Source organism: Solanum verrucosum, unplaced genomic scaffold (genome assembly GCF_900185275.1).
Source record: "Solanum verrucosum unplaced genomic scaffold, falcon-dt-bn FXZP01000234.1, whole genome shotgun sequence".
NCBI classification, from domain to species: Eukaryota; Viridiplantae; Streptophyta; class Magnoliopsida; order Solanales; family Solanaceae; genus Solanum; species Solanum verrucosum.
In genome coordinates this window covers 1,004,231-1,024,898 of record NW_026020440.1, presented here as the reverse complement: position 1 = coordinate 1,024,898, position 20,668 = coordinate 1,004,231, and the positions used below count along the sequence as shown (strand labels likewise).

The following is a 20,668-nucleotide window of genomic DNA, read 5'->3' as shown; positions in this document are numbered from 1 at the left end:
TCTTTCCAGCCTTTTTGTTCCATTTTGCGCCTAAGTGTCCATGCTTCCACTAAAACTTCAAATACCTGAAACTTAGGTGTTTTTATCAGATATTTAGAATAAATAAGCATTTGAGAACACTATTTCTATTAAAATAAAGCCCTAAATAAGTCTAATTTGTGGACTCATCATCCTAAATGTACCACCTTGCTTATGAGAATTTATAGAAGAGCTACCATGAGTATTTATGCTTGTCCGACAATCTAATATTTCATCTTGTGTCGAGGTCATGTATCGATTATGTGTGGTTGAATGTGGGGATCATTGAATCCAATTCTACTATTCTTAAGAGGTAATATACAATTACTAAATTTGGCATTTTTATAGTGTTGTTGGGTGGTTTGTATGTGTGGACATATCTTCCCTCAAGGAGTATCTGATATCTAAAGATTGAAATTTCTGTAACTTAAGCTAATGGAAATTTATGTTATGGGGTGGAGATGTTGTTAAGAACTATGATTGTTTGAGTATCATGAGCGTGTGTTAGTTGGTTTAGGTTCATCTCTAATTGTGGCGAGTTTTGATTTTGGATTTTATTTTGGTTATGTGAGAAAGAATTTGTCCTAATGTTTGTGTCAAGTCCTTGACAACATTTTGCAGACATGTGTGCGATCTGTCATGATCCGAGCCTACACCCTGGACGTGGCCAGCACTCGAAGACCATCATTGGCCCTAAGCAGACCCTTGTTCTGGCTTACTTAACTCAGCGGAAGACTTAACTCAACAGAATAAACTCAATGCAATAGTTTAAATGATAACATATTAGCCAAAATGGCACCTTATGTCTCAAAACAAAGTATCTGCAAATACATAAATGAGAGACTCAATACTAACTGTCTGACTGCCTATGAAGCCTCTATAATACTGAGATGGATGTTGGGACAGACCCCACAACATCCTAATAAAGAAAAACTAGAAAAACGAAATAACAAAATCCTACGGAATGCAAGGAGGCTCACCACTACTCTGGAGTGCTCAACTAGATCAACAGCGTGCTAGATACTGATCCTGGTTACCAGTGTCTGCATCATAATAAGATGCAGTCCAACTGGCATCAGTACATTGAATGTACGAGTATGAGAGTTGGAAAGCTAAACAACAACTTAAGGTTGAAAGGAGTACAAAGGAACACTTACCTTGGCTCTGTTTAACTCATGAACAACTGAACTCAATATAAAGCAATAAAACACATGCAATATATATAAAGCTTGTAAAACAGTGTAAACAACTTAGTTTGTTAAAGATAAAGCAATAACAAACTCAACTTTACTTAAATATAAAAGTAACATAACTTGTGTGGGAGATTCTCTAACTGACAACCACCACTATGAGCCTAAGTGGAGATACAACGTCTTGCCACACTGTTAGAACTGTCATATACTTTGCCGTCATATAGAACGCTTAACTTAGTGGATCCACTAGTCTATGCTAAAAGCATCTTAAGGAGTCATCTAAAAAGTATGATCATTTACTACCCATGATAGCTACATGGTTTATGGAGGCTTGAGTTAATATGAACTCGCATCTCCATATCGGTGCTCAATACTACTCCCAAAATATACTTAGCTCATATGTTTGTAAAAACAAAACTCTTTCTTTGAATTGAGATAATTACTCAAAACTTAGCTTAAAAGCTCTCTTGGAATCGATGTTCCCTTTATTGCTCAAATGTGAAAACATTTACAAACTCTTTGGGAATACTTAGTCCCCTTATAGCTTTTTGAGAAATGAACTCAACTCCTTACTCTTTGCTTAACTTGACACTTGAGCCTAAAAATGAAGTTAAAACGAAGTTTAAACGTTTGTTAAAGACTCTTAAAAACTTTAAGAAACTTGGCTTTGACTTACTTCTTAACTTCTAGACTTTGACTCTTAAATTCTTCGACTTTGATCTTAACTTTCCTTGAATTAGATTATGGATTCAAGGTTCATGATATCATGTTTATGGATGATTTCATGATGTTTAGATGTACCTTAGAGTGTTGGAAACAACTAGAAAACATAGGTACATTGCTTAGGAACAAGTACGAAAAGGTGGGAAACGAATGGGGAGAACTGGCATCCCTGGCGCTCTGAAAGGTGCAGGGCGCCAGCCCTCAAACTTCAGAGAAGTCTGGCTGGCGCGACACGCTAGAGGCCAAACTTCAGAGAAGTTTTTGTGGCGCTCTGGCAGGCGCGGCGCCCCAGCCCTTTTGCCCAGCGACTTCCGATTTTTCTTTTCCGTTCTTTCTCTCTAAACCTCCCTAACTTCCATAGTTCCTTCCCCAAACACTTAGGATCAATTGTACCCTCAATATACAACCAATCTAACTAGAAAAACAACTTGGAAACATGAATCAACTCACCCCCAAGCATCAACAACTCAACCAACAAGAATTCTACAATTTGTTCTTCAAGAACCTTACTTCCTCAACATGTAAACAACTCAAAGCAATTGGATTGAAACAAGTTGGTGTGTGGGTGAACTAACCCAACACAAAAAGATCTCACATACCTTAATAGGGATCACCCCCGATGAATTCCACTCGCAAGTTTGGATGATCTTGATGAATTCTTGCCTTTTTCTCCCTTTCTTTCTTATTTTCTCTCTTCTCCAAGCCATAAGCGTATTTATCAATTGTCCAAACTGACTAAGTCATGTTTTTACCCCAATAAATCCCTAAAATCAAATTAGCAAATTAATTAGAGAAAAGACTACTTTGCCCTTCCCTAAATCCGGATTGGGACTTTCCTCAATCCAACAGTCCAACTTCCGAAAGACATATCTCACTCATACGATGTCAAAATTGTGCAATCTCTGCGGCCTTAGAAAGAACTCTTCATGGGATTTCCAACCATATCAAGGTCTGACCCTAACTCCTCTTGATCTAGGAGTTATGGCCGTTTGAAAATGACCAAAACTCATTTTCTTAACTTAGACAAAATTTTCAGATTTCCTTATTCTTTCCAAAAATCAATATTTTCATATTTTAAACTCTTTATAGTCGTTTCTAGGTGCTAGATGTTACAATATCACCCCCTTGGGAACATTCGTCCTCGAATGAGCTTTATTGCACTAAGCTAAGGATATTAACATCAAGTTCAACACTAAACAAACAACATCAAGTAACAACATGCATACTCATAATTTAGCTAGTACTAAGAAGAGGATTAGTACCTTGATCTGAATTTTCCCCGGATTCAAAGAGATCACATATCTCTTCTTCATATCCTCTTCAGCTTCCCAAGTAGCTTCTTCAACAAATTGGTTCCTCCAAAGGACTTTGACTGATGCGACCTCCTTTGTTCTCAACTTGCGAACTTGGAGATCTAAAATCTGGACCGGAATCTCCTCATAAGATAAATTATCCTTAATCTCAACATTTTCAGTTTGCACTATCAATGAAGGATCTCTCATGCATTTCCTCAACATAGAGATGTGAAATACCGGATGAACTGCCGTTATTTCCTGTGGTAGCTCCAACTCGTAAGCTACATTGCCAATCCTATTAACTATGCGATAAGGTCCAATATACTGGGGACTAAGCTTCCCTTTCTTACCAAACCTCATAAAACCCTTCATGGGTGAAACTTTCAAATATACCCAATCATCTACTTTGAACTGTAACGCCCATCTCCTAACATCAGTGTAGGATTTCTGACGACTCTATGCTGTTTTCAATCTCTCTTGAATTACTTTCACTTTCTCCATAGCTTGATGAACTAAATATGGTTCTATCAACCCTGCTTCACCAACTTCATATCATCCAATAGGAGATCTGCATCTTCTCCCATAAAGAGCTTCATATGGAGTCATTTGGATGCTAGAGTGAAAACTGTTGTTGTAAGCAAACTCGATGAGAGGTAGGTGATCATCCCAATTTCCCTTGAAATCAATCACACAAGCCCTCAATATGTCTTCTAAGGTCTGAATAGTGCGCTCTGCTTGCCCATCTGTCTGAGAATGAAAGGCAGTACTTAAATTCACCTTCGAACCCAAACCTTTCTGGAAAGATTTCCAGAACTTTGCAATAAATTGTGCACCTCTATCTGAAATAATGGATACTGGAACTCCATGGAGTTTTACCACTTCTTTAATATATAGCTTAGCATAATTTTCTGCCGAATGGGTAGTCTTTACCTACAAAAAGTGGGCTGATTTTGTCATTTTGTTGACAATCACCTAAATAGAATCATGTTGTCTGCGATACCTTGGCAAACCTGTGATGAAATTCATATTAATCATCTCCCACTTCCATTCTGAAAGTTCTATATTCTGTGCCAAACCACCGGGCCTTTGGTGCCCGACTTTCACTTGCTGGCAATTTGTACACTTAGCAACAAACTCTGTAATACCCTTCTTCATGCCATTCCACCAATACACTTCTCTCAAATCGCGATACATCTTTGTGGAACCTAGATGAATGGAATATCTAGAGCTATGAGATTCCTCCGTGATCCTCTCTTGGAGTTCATCCACCATTGGTACACACAATCTACCTTGATATCTCAATACACCATCTCCCCCTTGTTCAAAAGCTAATACTTTTTGCTTTTGAACATTTGCCTTCAATTCGAGCAAAATGGGGTCTTGGTCTTGCTTTTCCTTCACTTCTGACACTAGTGATGATTCAGCTCTGTTCGTCACCATTATTCCTCCTTCTGTGGAATCCATAAGTCTGACTCCCAGGCGTGCAAGTTTGTGCACATCTTTGGCTAACTCTCTCTTTTCTTCCTCAACATGGGTGATATTACCCATAGATAACCTGCTTAAAGCATCAGCAACAACATTAGCCTTACCTGGGTGGTAAAGAATACTCATTTCATAATCCTTGAGTAATTTCAACCACCTCTTCTGTCTGAGATTGAGCTCCTTCTGAGTGAACACATATTGCAAGCTCTTGTGATCAGTAAATATATCAACAGGAACACCATACAAGTAGTGTCACCAAATCTTCAAGGTGAAAATTACAGCAGCCAACTCTAAGTTATGGGTTGGATAATTCTTCTCATCAACCTTCAACTGTCTGGAGGCATAAGCTATCACCTTGCCATTTTGCATTAACACACAACCCAAACCAACTCTGGATGCATCACAATACACTACAAAACCTTGAGTACCCTCTGGTAAGGTCAAAACTGGGGCACTAGTCAACCTCTTCTTCAATTCCTGAAAGCTCTTCTCACAAGCTTGAGACCATTGAAATTTCACTGTTTTTTTAGTCAACTTGGTCAAAGAAGACGAAATAGATGAGAACCCCTCTAAAAACCTTCTGTAATAGCCAGCTAAACCCAAAAAACTCCTAATATCAGTTGGAGATGTGGGTTTAGGCCAATTCTGCACTGCCTCAATATTCTGAGTATCAACTCTAATACCATCACCAAAAATAATATGGCCCAAGAATGCCACAGACTCAAGCCAAAACTCACACTTAGAGAACTTGGCATACAAATCCTTATCTTTCAAGGTCTGAAGAACTATTCTAAGATGACTAGCATGATTTTCTCCATTCCTTGAATAGATTAGAATGTCATCAATGAAGACGATGACAAACATATCTAAATAAGGTTTGAAGACTCTATTCATAAGATCCATAAACATTGTTGGTGCATTGGTCAAACCAAAGTATATGACCAAGAATTCATAATGTCCATATCTAGTCCTGAATGTTGTCTTTGGAATGTCGCATTCCCTAACTTTCAACTGATGGTAGCCTGATCTGAGGTCAATTTTCAAAAAACAGGTGGAACCCTGAAGTTGATCAAATAAATCATCTATCCTTGGAAGAGGATACTTATTCTTGATGGTAACCTTATTTAATTGACGGTAATCTATACACATCCTAAGGGAACCATCTTTCTTTCTCACAGACAAGATCGGGGCGCCCCAAGGTGAGACACTTGGTCGAATGAAACCCTTATGTAGGAGTTTTTTTAACTGCTCTTTCAACTCTGTTGGTGCCATTCTGTATGGCGAAATAGAGATAGAACGAGTATCTAGAATGATGTCTATACCAAAGTTTATTTCTCTCTCACGAGGGACTCCGGGTAGATCATCAAGAAAGACTTCTGGAAACTCTCTTACTATAGGAACTGACTGAATGAGAGGTACCTCAACACTTGAGTCATTAACTCGGACTAAGTGATAGATACAACCCTTCAAAACTAACTTTCTCGCCTTAAGGTACGAAATGAAACGATCCTTAGGCACAGTTGAACTACTACTCCACTCTTTGACTGGCTCATTAGAAATCTGAAACTTGACAACTCGAATTCTACAATCTATTGATGCATAACAGGCATGAAGCCAGTCCATACCTAGAATGACATCAAAATCTACCATGTCTAACTTAACTAAATTGGCCATGGTGTCTTTGTGATTGATGGAAATGACACAATCTCGATAAACTCGCTCAGCTAGAATAGACTCCCCAACAGGTGTAGAAACACAGAAAGGTTCACAAAGTTTCTCAGGAATAACATCAAACTTATTTGCTACATAACGAGTCACAAAAGATAAACTTGCTCCTGGGTCAAGCAAAGCATAAACATCAAAAGTAAAGACTGATCATACCAGTGACAACATCTGGAAAGTTCTCTTGCTCTTGGCGACTGGTGATTGCATAAAGGCGATTTGCTCCTCCGCTAGTACCAGAAGTAGCTCCTCTAGGTGCAGCCCTATCTGGAGGAGCAATTGATGAAGACTAGGCTCTATTGCCTGGATTTCCACTACCTTGCTTATTCTTAGGACACTCTTTCAAGAAGTGTCCCTCTTGTCCACACTTGAAACAACCTGTTAAGCCATCACGACACTTACCTGGGTGGGTTCTCCCACACTTAGCACATGCAGGAGCCCAACTACCTCCTTGTACCACACTACCCTGGGATTGCACTGGTTTAGATCTGAAGTTCTATGAATTTTGACCATAATATTCGCCTTTGTTTCGAGGTGCAGGTGCACTAGCAGATGATGGAGCAGGCCCCTTTTGCTTCAACTGAAAGGACGAACGATTCACATTGCCTTTCTGCTGCCCAGACTCATTCCCTGTCTTCGCTTTCTTACTTCTGAACTCTTCTCTGTCTCACAACTTCTCTTACTCAACCTGTTGCACATAAACCATCAACTTTGATATGTCCATGTCACCTATCAGCATCGCTGCCCTGCCCTCTTTGCTTGACAAACGACCCAAGCCAGCAATAAACAAGCTCATTCTGCTCCTCATGTCCTTGACCATTTCAGGAGCATAGTGAGACAGCTGGGTGAAATTCAACCCATACTCATGCACACTCAAGGAATCCTGTTTTAGTGTAAGAAACTCTCGTACCTTAGCCACCTTCAGTTCTCGGGGAAAGAAACGCCCCAAGAAGGCTTCCTCGAAACAAGCCTAACTAGCAGGTGGTGCATTCTCAAGTCAACCCCCCTTCCACTAATCGAACCATGTTCTAGCAACATCCTTCAGTTGATATGTAGCTAGTTCAACTCCCTCAGTATCTTCCACATGCGTCACATCAAATACCTTCTTCAGCTCCTCAATAAAAAAAATTGGATCCTCAGTAGTGACCGAACCAGTGAAACTAGGAGGATTCATTCTCAAGAATTTGCGAATCCTAAAAGTGTTAGCCTCATCTTGTTTTATTCCTCTTGGTTACCCAACCTGGTTAGTCACAGCTTGGCTAAGCATCCGGATAGCCTCACGAAATTCAACATTAGTGACATCACCCTGAGGTTACACGTTTGGTGCATTAGGTACCCCTTGCTCTTGTGGTTCAACATTTCTCCTAGCTGGACGACCCCATGCTGCTCTTCGGGAGGCATGGTTATTTGTAACACGCACAAGCACGAATTAGAGAGAAACTTTTAGAGATAAACTCTAACGCACGAGATGGATATGAAGGGAGTGAAGAATTTCCTAAATGTTGTAGCCTTCTAATTATAGATGTGGTGCGTTTCACACCGATAACTATGACTCTACTGAAATAACTTCATAAACTCCCCTAGGACTCTTAAACTCTGTGCTCTGATACCAAGTTTGTCACGGCCCGAGCCTACACCCTAGACGTGGCCAGCACTCGAAGATCATCGTTGGCCCCAAGCGAACCCTTGACCTGGCTTACTTAACTAAGCGAAAGACTTAACTCAACAAAATAAACTCAATGCAATAGTTTAAATGATAACATCTTAGCCAAAATGGCAACTTATCTCTCAAAACAAAGTATCTGCAAATACATAGATGAAGCCTCTATAATACTGAGATGGATGTTGGGACAAACCCCACAACATCCTAATAAAGCAAAACTAGGAAAGTGAAATAATAGAGTCCTCTAAAATGCAAAAAGGCTCACCACTACTCTGGAGTGCTCAACTGGATCAACGACGTGCTAGATGCTAATCCTGGTTACCGGTGTCTGCATCATAATAAGATGCAGGCCAACTGGCATCAGTACATTGAATGTACGAGAATTCAAGTTAGAAAGCTAAACAATAACTTAAGCTTGAAAAGAGTACAAAGGAACACTTACCTTTGCTCTGTTTAACTCATGAACAACTGAACTCAATATAAAGCAATAAGACACATGCAATATATATATATAAAGCTTGTAAAATAGTGTAAACAACTTAGTTTGTTAAAGATAAAGCAATAACAAACTCAACTTTACTTAAATATAAAAGTAATATAACTTTTGTGGGAGATTCTCTAACCGAAAACCATCACTATGAGCCTAAGTGGTGATACAGCGTCTTGCCCACACTGCCAGAACTGTCCTATACTTTGCCGCCATATAGAACGCTTAACTTAGTGGATCCACTAGTCTATGCTAAAAGCATCTTAAGAAGTCATCTAAAAAGTATGATCATTTCCTACCCATGATGGCTACATGGTTTATGGAGGCTTGAGTTAATATGAACTCGCATCCCCATATCGGTGCTCAATACTACTCCCAAAATATACTTAGCTCATATGTTTGTAAAAACAAAACTCTTTCTTTGAATTGAGATAATTACTCAAAACTTAGCTTAAAAACTCTCTTGGAATCGATGTTCCCTTTCTTGCTCAAATGTGAAAACATTTATAAACTCTTTGGGAATACTTAGTCCCCTTATAGCTTTTTGAGAAATGAACTCAACTCTTTATCTTTGCTTAACTTGACACTTGAGCCTAAAAACAAAGTTAAACCGTTTGTTAAAGACTCTTCAAAACTTTAAGAAACTTGGCTTTGACTTGCTTCTTAACTTCTATACTTTGATTTTTAACTTGTTTGACTTTGATCTTAACTTTCCTTGAATTGGATTATGGATTCAAGGTTCATGATATCATGTTTATGGATGATTTCATGATGTTTAGATGTACCTTAGAGTGTTGGAAACAACTAGAAAACATAGGTACATTGCTTAGGAACAAGTACGAAAAGGTGGGGAACGAATGGGGAGAACTGACGTCCCTAGAGCTCTGATAGGCGCAGGGCGCCAGCCCTCAAACTTCAGAGAAGTCTGGCTGGCGCGACACGCTAGAGGCCAAACTTCAGAGAAGTTTTTGTGGCGCGGCTCCCTAGCGACTTCAGACTTTTCTCTTTCGTTCTTCCTCTCTAAACCTCCCTAACTTCCATAATTCCTTCCCCCAAACACTTAGGATCAATTGTACCCTCAATATACAACCAATATAACTCGAAAAACAACTTGGAAACATGAATCAACTCACCCCCAAGCATCAACAACTCAACCAACAAGAATTCTACAATTTGTTCTTCAAGAACCTTACTTCTTCAACATGTAAACAACTCAAAACAATTGGATTGAAACAAGTTGGTGTGTGGGTGAACTAACCCAACACAAAAATATCTCACATACCTTAATTGGGATCACCCCCGCCGAATTCCACTCGCAAGCTTGGAGGATCTTGACAAATTGTTGTCTTTTTCTCCCTTTCTTTCTTCTTTTCTCTCTTCTCCAAGCCATAAGCGTATTTCTCAAGTCTCCAAACTGACTAAGTCATGTTTTTACCCTAATAAATCCCTAAAATCAAATTAGGAAATTAATTAGACAAAAGACTACTTTGCCCTTCCCTAAATCCGGATTGGGACTTTCCTCAATCCAACATCCCAACTTCCGAAAGGCATATCTCACTCATACAATGTCAAAATTATGAAATCTCAGCGGCGTTGGAAAGATATCTCCAAGATATTTCCAACCATATCATGGTCTGCTCCTAACTCCTCCTGAGCTAGGAATTATGGCCGTTTGAAAATGGCCAAAACTCACTTTCTTAACTTAGACAAATTTTCTAAATTTCCTTATTCTTTCCAAAAATCAATATTTTCATATTTTAAACTCTTTATAGTCGTTTCTAGGTGCGAGATGTTACACGATCAACTTTGGTGGTTATTGAGAATCGCTTTTGTTGTTAGTTAAGTTTACATACAATAATATTTATCACTCGAGTATTGAGATGAATTCATTGAGACATTGTATGGGAGGATGTGTAAGTATTCAATTGGTTAGTTTGGAGAGGAAGATTATATCATAAAGTGAGACTCATTTTGTTAACCAAGACCTTCTGTATGAGGAAGAACTAGTTGAAATTCTTGATCGTGATGTCCGGAAGCTAAGGACATGCGAGTCGAGTATCTCCGGTTGTTTAGCGATTCAGGTACTACTCTACCCTTACTTTAGCCAGTCTTTTCTAGTTGATCACTCGGGGACGAGTGATGAGTAAACTGGTATCTATTGTAACGACATGATTTCGTCATTAGGGAAAAGTCAATGGAGAAAGAATTGGGGTCAGAAAACTTTTTGGTAGTAACTTGGGATTTCCTAGCCTAGTCTAGATTTGGACGAAATCGAAGTCAGCAAGGCCTAGGTAAATCTGATAATGAATGAGAGATCTAATTATGATTTGGACCACATAAGTAGGTAGTTAAGACGTTAAGGAACCCGTATGACTTTATGGAATCAAATTTGGACGAGTAGAACTCCCGAAAATGATCTTAGCGTGAACGGGTAACATTTTGTCTCCGTGCATCCAGCTGTAGCAGGATGGATCTAGCTGTAGCGGGATGGGTCCCGCCGTAGCGGGAAAGTCGCGATTTAAATAGGGTAAAACCCTCCAAAAATGTTATTTTCTGCAAAAGTTCATTCTTAAGAGCTAAGAAACGACCCAGGGCTATTTCTTGAAGGTTTTCCACCTCTTTTAGCACTAAAGGTAAGGACTTTACTCCCCTAATCCATTTTTTGATCCGTAGAACCTATTATCTTAGGTTATTATCAATAGGGGGATTGATCTAGAATTCATGGTAGAAACAACCCTAATTGAGATCATGAGTTGATCTAGGGTTGATAGAATTGTTAGTAATTCGGGTAATTATTGTTCATTTATTGATTCCCGTATTATAATTGTTGTTTGTAGACCAAGAACAAGCGGAACGAATTCGGAAAAGGAAGGATCAAGTTTCTTAGGGTTTCAAGTTTGTTTCGAGGTAGGTGATGGTTGTGATTTCACGTTGGTGTGATATTAGTTTGTAATCGCTTCATTATTATCTATGTTTGTACGTGAATGTTGCATTATTGATCACCATAATCGTAAATGAAGATAATTGAATAATTGTATGCCATGAATCACGTCTTGTTGTATGATTGTGAGAATATACATTGTGATTGTGATTGTGGTTTGTTGAATGGGCGAGTGTTACGATCCGACGCTTTAACTGGGATCGGTTGCCACGTTTCGGCATAAATATGGGATTGGTTGCCACGTTCTGGCATAAACATTGGATCGGGTACCACTTTCCGGTATGCTAACAGTTTGGGTGTGGGTTCCATGAGAGGACCATTGAATGAGGTTCCATGATAGGACCATTGAATTGTGTTGTGTATCTACTTGTGATGATTATGTTCATATCTAATGATGATTGATATTGGAAGACTGTATGTTGCTATAAATTGATAACCAATGTGTATTATTGAGAATGTGGGATACTACATTGATACTGAAAAGATGACTAATAATGTATATGTTCGGTATATGCCTGTTTTATAATGTTATGGTTACGTGCATGTGTTTCACTTATTGGGATAGCCACCTGATCCTACCAGTACACTGTGGTTGTGTACTGATTCTGTACTTGCTCTTTCTTTGTTGAGTACATGGCATCTTCAGGTGGCTATTGATAGACCTTAGCTAGGTGACTATTGAGCGTGACCGGATTCAAGGGTGAGCCAATTCTTTCAGGCTGCCATGGATCTTCCTTGTTTAAGTCCACTCTTTTCAGACTCATACTATTTGTTAAGGTGTTGTTTAGTTTCGGGGTTGTACCCCTTGTTCTTAGACTTGTCGTTAGTAGAGTTTGATACAATGACTTTCAGGTTCTAGGGGTTGTTCTTCCGCATTAGTTTGATTAGTTATTTGTTTGGTAAAACCTTTGGAGTTTATGGGGACTCAATATTAATTATATAGTTATTTAAACTTTGTTTTCATATCTTTAAATGGATAGTTTTTTATTAAATTGTCTAGCTTGGGTTGTAGTAATGGTTCTCCAACCGGAGGGTTAGTGTGAGTGTCAATCACGACGGTCTGGGTCGTGACACTTTTATATATATATATCATAGACTTACAAAGATAGGTGTCATCAATTCATGATCCGATTTTAAATCATGACAATCTTATTATTTGAAATTTCATCAGATATATTATTGTTTTTATTGTTGGCACATACCATATAAAAAAATTATTATTATTGTAAGAAAAATGACAATTATTATTAACTTTATTTTTTTTCCTTCAGAGTTTGCTTGAGCAGTATTGTTCCATATGATTAGTATGCATGACTGAAATAATATGAATGCATATTATTATTTTATATATATAGATAGAATAATATGATACTGAGCTATTGTATAGTCGGAATAATATGTATACATTTTAATGTCTATTAGAATGTATATCACCCGTTTATTTGAGATACATTATGTTAGTCTACCTATAATATATGTCATATATTTCAAGTTAAAATTGATGATCATTATCTTATTTAATCCATGGAGATGTATAAAAGAAAGAGATATTTTATAAATAATATTTTCAATTAAAACGATTTAGAGAATGGAATAAAAGAGGATAAACTAAATGAGAGATACACAAATGGAATGAAAAAGAAAAAATATATACAAATGGAATGAAAGAGGATAAAATGGAGATGTCTATGATAATTTTTATTTGAATATTGTATTTTTAAATTGAATACTGTAGTTTTAAATTATATAATCTACTTCATTGAATATTTTACTTTTGAATTGAATTCTATAATTGTTATAGTATGAGTTGGATATTGTATTCTTTAATTGAATATTGTAGTTTAAAAATAAACATTACATTTTAAATTAAATATTATGATAATATGGAAGATGGATATTAAAGGAAAATAATATAGTGTTACTTTTTGTTGGATAATACTAATTTGGATAAATTATAAAAAATTCTCTTTTTGGCGGTATATTTATTTTTTTTTTCCAAAAACAATAGAATTGTAGATTTTAAATTAAATTATTATAATTTTAAATATGGAAGATGGATATTAAAGGAAAATAATATAGTGTTACTTTTTGTTCGATGGTACTAATATGGATAAATAATCAAAAAATTTCTTTTTGGTAGTGTATTTATATTTTTCCCAAAAACAAATAAAATTGTCTTATAAATAAGGCCACCAAACAATCAAATCCTATCGATACATAAAAAATAAAAATAAAAACAAATTGTAACATTCAAATCAAAGCTCTAAAGATGTTGAATCGCCAACGGAAAAAGAAACTAAAATTTTCCAATCAAACTCCTAAAGGTATATGTTTATTTTTGTTGTGTGTTTTAATTTTCTTTAATAATAATAGTGCGTGTTTGAGCTAATTTTATTCAATTTTAAATGCATGACAAATAGTTTTGGAGTCTTCAAAGAAAGCAAACTCAGTGGATATTCTAGATCATGTAAGTTCACTATACATCAATTGAGTTCATTTATTGGAATTTGTTATCGATTTGACTTGGATTCTAGGTGTGTTTTGTTGCTACGATAAAAAGAATTTTTTTTTTTCAATTTAATTTACTTCATCAATTGCTATTAATATTATTTACATACCTACGAAACAAAGAAAAAAAGTAAGAAAATATTTTTCTTAATACCGAACACATTCTTAGTGAAAAAGCTAGTTGAAAAGTGATGTATCATTACCAAGTATCAATAGTAATGCTTCTAGCCACCTGAATTGTATGGATGCATATTATATATAAATAAATTAACTCCTTTTCAACCAAAAAAAAAAAAAATAGTTTCAAATATAAAATAGTAAGTCACATTATAAATAGTGTTAGGTGATAAATTTATGTCTTCACTTAAACATCAAATATGTTGAAAATGCTTAAAGTAATTGGCTCATGTGTTGCTCTCTCTTGTTGCCACTACTATGGTCTTGAAAATTTTCCTCCACCAATTTTTTTCTAAATTTCAGTACTCCGTTTGTTTGTTTTATTATAATAAATAGAAAAAGATCATTCTAGGTTTATCTTTTTAATATCTTGATTGAAATGGTATAAATATTTGACATTTTTAAGAGTAAGCTAAGTGTCTAATATCACTTTTTTTCCTATTTAGGCCATGAAAGTTTACTTTGAAGAGGGCACACTTAGTGACATCATCAGCAGGTTACCTGTGCAGTCTGTTCTTCGATTTAAATGTGTTTCAAAATTTTGGAAAACATTAATTGATGAATCATATTTTAGGATGAAACATCTCAACCATGCAAAGAATGATCAGAATTCTCAAAAATTTCTTTTTTACCAACAATACATTGAGGAAGATGACTTTCCCATATACTTTTGTTCTTTATCGCCGGTTCAGTTGGTTGAGGATACACATAAACTGAATTTTCCTCTAAACATTGAACCACGGTTTTGCACAATCTATAATGGTTGTAATGGCTTGTTTATTATTAAAGTTCTTGAAAATACTGTTGAGCCCAATATACTTTTGTTATGGAATCCCTCAACGAGAGAATCAATGGTACTTCCCATTCCAGAATTTTCAGTGGGATTAACTTCTTGTTTGGGATTGGGTCTTGATTCAAGTAGTGGTGAGTATAAGATTCTAAAAATTGAGGGGAATGAATTTGATAATCAAAAAGTGCCTGGTGAAATTTTCACACTAAAAAGTGATTCTTGGCGAAAAATTGATGAACATCCTCGTGTCACTGGCAATAAGGTGTCTGGTATGGATACTTTGGCATTTATACATGGGACATTTCATTGGATTGGATTTTATTCAAAAAAATACTTTGTGGTTTCATTTAATATTTCTCATGAAGTGTATGGAGAGATATCATTGCCAGAGGAAATATGCTTGTTGAAGACCGGCAGTACTGGAATTTCTATATTGGAAGGAATGCATTGTGCTTATTCTAAGACGTATGATCAGAGGATCCATCCTTTTAAGGTATGGGTAATGAGAGATTATAATCTCAAGGAATCTTGGAATGCAATATTATCTATAGAAGATCGTTATCTTCTTAGAGCCACACCAAAATATAAGTTTGCAAATGGTGAAATATTATTCTGGTGCGCACATTTACTAGGTAGGGACATTAAATTTAGGACACAAAGAGGACCCTTTACATTATTGCCTCGAGGTAAATTTCTGAATGGGTTCACTTACACAGAAAGCTTGATCTCTCCAAAATTACTTATTTAGTATTTATTCATGTATGATCGAGACACTTTTTCATTTTTCCATTATCATGTTACATTTTCTTATTTTTATTAGTTTATTTATCAATCACAAACTTTTTAGTTTCAAATTTTAATTTGTTTATCAAAGTTTTGTTTATTTTATGTTCTCTGAGAAACAACATGAGTCATTTCTTTTCTGAGAAATAATTAGTGATTACGATATATTGTTTATTACTTATAAGTTGTAGATTAGTGGAATAATTCCTAGTTGTTTGACAATTAAATCTTGAGTCATTTTGGTACGTGTGGAATATTCAAGATTATATTATATATTATGTATTTGACTGACAGTATAAATTTAATCTCAAAAAAGAGCAATGGAGCACTTTTTATGCCATCCTTGTTGGAAATGTTATAGAAAAATATTTGATCTTGAAAATTATAGAAAAATTTTGAAAGCTTAAAGCATATCTATGATATTGTCCTTTATGAGATATTCCCTCAAAATTCAACAAGTTTTTTTAAATATTAAATAAGGAGCACACAAATCAAGAAAGACTTTTAAGAACAAAACTCAACACTAATATAATATGAGAGAAAGAAATTTCACTTCTACAAACCAAAGTGGCTCATGAATGGAAAATTAAACCTATATATAGTCCAAAAAATGGTGTTATCACCATTCACCTGCTACAACAAATAAATATAAAATGTATATATATTTTTCATATCGATAATGTATATAACTTAAATTCCATTAAAAACGTGCATGCATGATCACATAGAATATATGTTCTTCCAACTTGCCCTTTATATGTGGAACAAAATAGTAGTAGTAGGATCATTTTTTTCAAAGCATCTAAATAAAGCTCACAATCTTTTAAAAGGTTCTTTTCTTTATTCATTTATAACTATAAATAGACTCACCATGCCCACCCCTATTTTCAAGCAACCTAACCTATCTATCTTTGAGCTTGTGAAATAAAAATCCTTTTATTTCTCTAGCTCTTTTTTTGGCTAGTTGCTTCATCTAATTTTTGTCAAAAAAAATATGGACAAGGTACAAAGAATGACTAGAGAACATGGAGTGTTGATTTTTAGCAAGAGTACGTGTTGTTTGAGTTATGCAGTGAGTATATTATTTCAAGATCTTGGTGTAATTCCATATGTTTGTGAAATTGATCATGAGTCTGATGGAAAAGAAATGGAAAAGGCCCTAATAAGGATGGGTGTCAATAGTTCATTCATGTTTCCTGCTGTTTTTATTGGGGGGCTATTGGTTGGTTCTACTAATGAAGTCATGTCACTTCATCTCCAAGGCTCACTTATTAAACTTATCAAGCCTTACATATCTGTTTTAAAAAGTAATTAAGACCCCCCACTCGGGAGCTACTTGAATAGCAGGCAGCACATGTCCTGGTTCTGGTTCTAGCTGATCCTTCCCATGGTTCCAAGAGGACACCCCCCACCTCACCCCTATTTCAAGAAAAGTTTGACATTAATATTAATTAGTACTAGTAGTACTACTAGGAACAATAAATAAATTGTTGAGTTGAAGAAGTTGTAGTATGAAAATGTTACGTAATTGTTGTGAAGATGTGTGTGCCCTAGTTCAAATTATTAAAGAATGTATTCTCATTTGTATCTCAATTAATGGAAGTTAGTATTATTACTTAAGTTTAATTTGTTCTTTTTCCCTTTCTGCGGAGGATCAACATGTTTGGAGAATTCTTCACTTTACAAATGGGGAAAACAATGAAACTAAATATCGAGAGAACTGACTTTGTAGGTCATTTACAAATTGTTTTTTTAAAATAAAGTCTTCATTGTTTTACAAGAGATCTGAAAAAAATATTTTCTTTGTTCACTTTTTAAATGTCCAAGAGATGTCATTTCCTCATAAATAAAATATTATGTCAATAGACAATACAATATATTATGTACGAGTAATTGAAAGAGTATTATCTCTAACAATTTCAATTTTTAAATGTGAAGGTTACATTGTTCAATAGAGTGTTAGAGTAGAGCGAGAGATATTTGTTTTTATATATAAGAGATCTGAAAAGACTATTTTCTTCTATACGATTTGTAAATGGCCAAGAGATCTCATTCCTCAAAAATAAAATATTGTTTCAATAGACAATACAATATAATTATGTATGAGTAATTGAAATTGTGTTCCTTCTAACAATTTCAATGTTTAGATGTGATGGTTACATTATTCTGTATAGTATTAAAGTAGAGTAACAGATATTCTGAGTTCAAATCTCATTGTCCACGAAAATGAATGGCCATGGACAAACTTGGCCAAGTGGAAATATTTTTCGATTTTCTTAAGTTTGTTTGGTCGAAAGTTTTAGAAAATATTTTCTTGAAAATAAGTTTGCTTTTAAAAAGTACGGAAACAAGTTCTACAAGTGATATCATACATTGATTGTGTCCTCCCCGCCCTCCAACACACTTTATCTTCACTTCCAGTACTACTCTTGAACCCCCCCCCATCCTCCACTCAACCCTCACCTTTCATAATAATTGTCTAAATTATATTTTTTTTTAAAAATAATAAGATACCCACTTATTTTTCTAGAAAATATTTTCAATAAAATATTTTGCTTCACACCAAACATATTTGTAATGCATAAATTACAAGCTCATCTAAATCGAGTAACTTTGGCCAATTTTAATCTCCTTATTGTATTCGAGGTTATGAATAAAGAGATATACATGTTATTAGCAGTACCTTACACGTATATCAATAACTTCGTCAAACTCAAAAATTGACAACACAATCACACAGACTCGATATTTATTTGTAAAAAATAACAAAAGAAGTAAATTCAATGCAAAAAACGAAGGGTAATAAACCCTCATTATTTAATTATAGCCTAAAATCTGGGTTCAAAAGGTGTAAACTCACTTGTTCAGAACAGTTCGGTGCTTGGTGTCTGTCGGAAGGAAGTATATGTTCGAAGATCGATCGATCAATGAATCAATCAATCACATCATTTGCTAAAATCGAGCAAGCGACGACAACGACGGCGCAAGAAAAACTCTTCTCAACTCTTTAAGTGTTAGAAGAGGTGTTTCTATATATATAAGCACAAAAGTTCTCCTCTTCGTTACCAATGAAGAAAAAAGTTTATATATATCAAAATAAACCTTAGCTTCAAATTTCCCTCCCTTTATTTTCCATTCACGTTACACCTTATCTTTAAAACTTAATTTTTAAAGACTTAAAACCTAAAAAAAATTAGTCCACTAATAAAAATTTCAATTGGCATTAATTTTGAGAACTTATTCCAAAATTTGCACTACCATGTAGTATAGATACTCTTCACATATTAGAAAGGAGTCAAAAATACTATACTCTTCATGATATATTACATTCTTGCTCCATTTGCTTAAAGTTGGGAAAGGAAAATAAAATTCTCCACTCTTTGGCAAGTTGCTCTCATACTATACTGTCAAAGTAAATTGCTTTTTCCACCAACGTAGCAAAAATAAACAAGGGGAATTTCAAAAAAATATCATATGTGCAAAAGAATCTAAGCATCCAATTAAAGATATTGATGGAAATTAAAAAAAAAAAAAAAACCGAAGTCTTAATGCTATTAGAAATAGAGGGTTTTCTCACCGTGAATCAATGGAAAATTTTTGTAATAAAACATGATATCCATTCCCATTGAATCAGTTTACTGGAAAAAAAAAATGCACGATGAAAAATAGATTCTCACTAATAGGGGTGTACATTACAGGGTTGGTTCGAGTTTTTCAAATATCAAACCAAATCATTTGTGTAAAAATTTTAAATTTATAAACCAAACCAAACTAATAAAATTCAGATTTTTACGGGTTTTTCAACCTCGGGTTGGTTCGGGTTTTTCAAATACCAAACCAAACCATTGTGGCGAATTTTTAAATTTATAAATCAAACCAAACTAATAAACCTCGGATTTTTTCGGTAAAGTTTGCGTACAAACATATAATTAACTTGAGCTCCAAATATTTCTTTAGTCCAACCAAAATACAATTATCTAAGGTGTTTCTTAAAAAAATAACACAAAATATGAGATTAGTACTGATGACACAAAAATATTCAATAAAAAATAATAATGAAATCATCATATAAAATAAATATTGCAAAGTCATAATGAAAATTATCATAATTTAAAAGTACTAAATCATGCTAAAATAAGTTTAATAAGTATTAGTTACATTACTAAATATTTAAGGAAAAATAAAATTAGATTATGTATTTTAATTGTCTAAACCAATGTAAAACTAAAGAACAAATATTCAATATTATTATCATTCTTAGTGTTGAATTGATTTTCTTTTTGCATTAGTATTAATTTGATTTTGATTTAAGTTTTATTATAATTATCAACATCTATGAACTATAATCTTTATTGGATCATTCCGAATTCTAAGTTTTAAACTTGAATTAATATATTAAAAGATAAAAACTATGAAATTGTATAAGAAATATTTTAAAATAATATAGTAAATATTTTTATGTATAAAATAAAATTTTAAAATTATAATGTCGGGTTGGTTTGGTCTCGGGTTGGGCTTTTTTAGTTAAACCAAACCAACCCAAATATAGTCGGATTTTTTTTCCCAATACCAAATCACTAGTCGGGTTTTTTTTTCGGGTTGACTTGGTTTGCGATTTGGTTCGGTTTTTGGTTCGGTTTTATACACCCCTACTCACTAATATACTGGAAATGCCACTAAATATTTTTTTCTTTTTCACCGATACAATCAAAATATTTGTAGGAATAATCTGTGAATATTTCTTAATAGAAAAAATAGTAATTTTTTAGTAAGGTAAGGCGACGGGTAGAGTAATTCAAAACTGTTTAAACGACTTTACATATATGCCCATCAGTCCTAGCTAAAAAGCTTATGTTATTTTATGTTTTCATCTATGTACTGAAGAA

At 34.8% G+C, this 20,668-nt stretch overlaps 2 protein-coding genes across 2 annotated transcripts in view; both read left to right on the top strand.

Moving 5' to 3' along the window:
• The window catches only part of LOC125808308 (glutaredoxin-C13-like), a 33,631-nt gene extending 16,229 nt beyond the window's left edge, over positions 1-17,402 (top strand). Inside the window, exon 2 of the mRNA XM_049488032.1 lies at positions 17,130-17,402. The gene's annotated coding sequence lies outside the window, so the exon portion shown is untranslated. The remainder of the gene's footprint in view (positions 1-17,129) is intronic.
• On the top strand, positions 16,762-17,375 carry LOC125808307 (glutaredoxin-C13-like). Its single transcript, XM_049488031.1, has one exon. The coding sequence runs from the start codon at positions 16,777-16,779 to the stop codon at positions 17,095-17,097; it is 321 nt and encodes a 106-aa protein (XP_049343988.1). The 5' UTR covers positions 16,762-16,776; the 3' UTR covers positions 17,098-17,375.
• Positions 17,403-20,668: the final 3,266 nt, after the last annotated feature.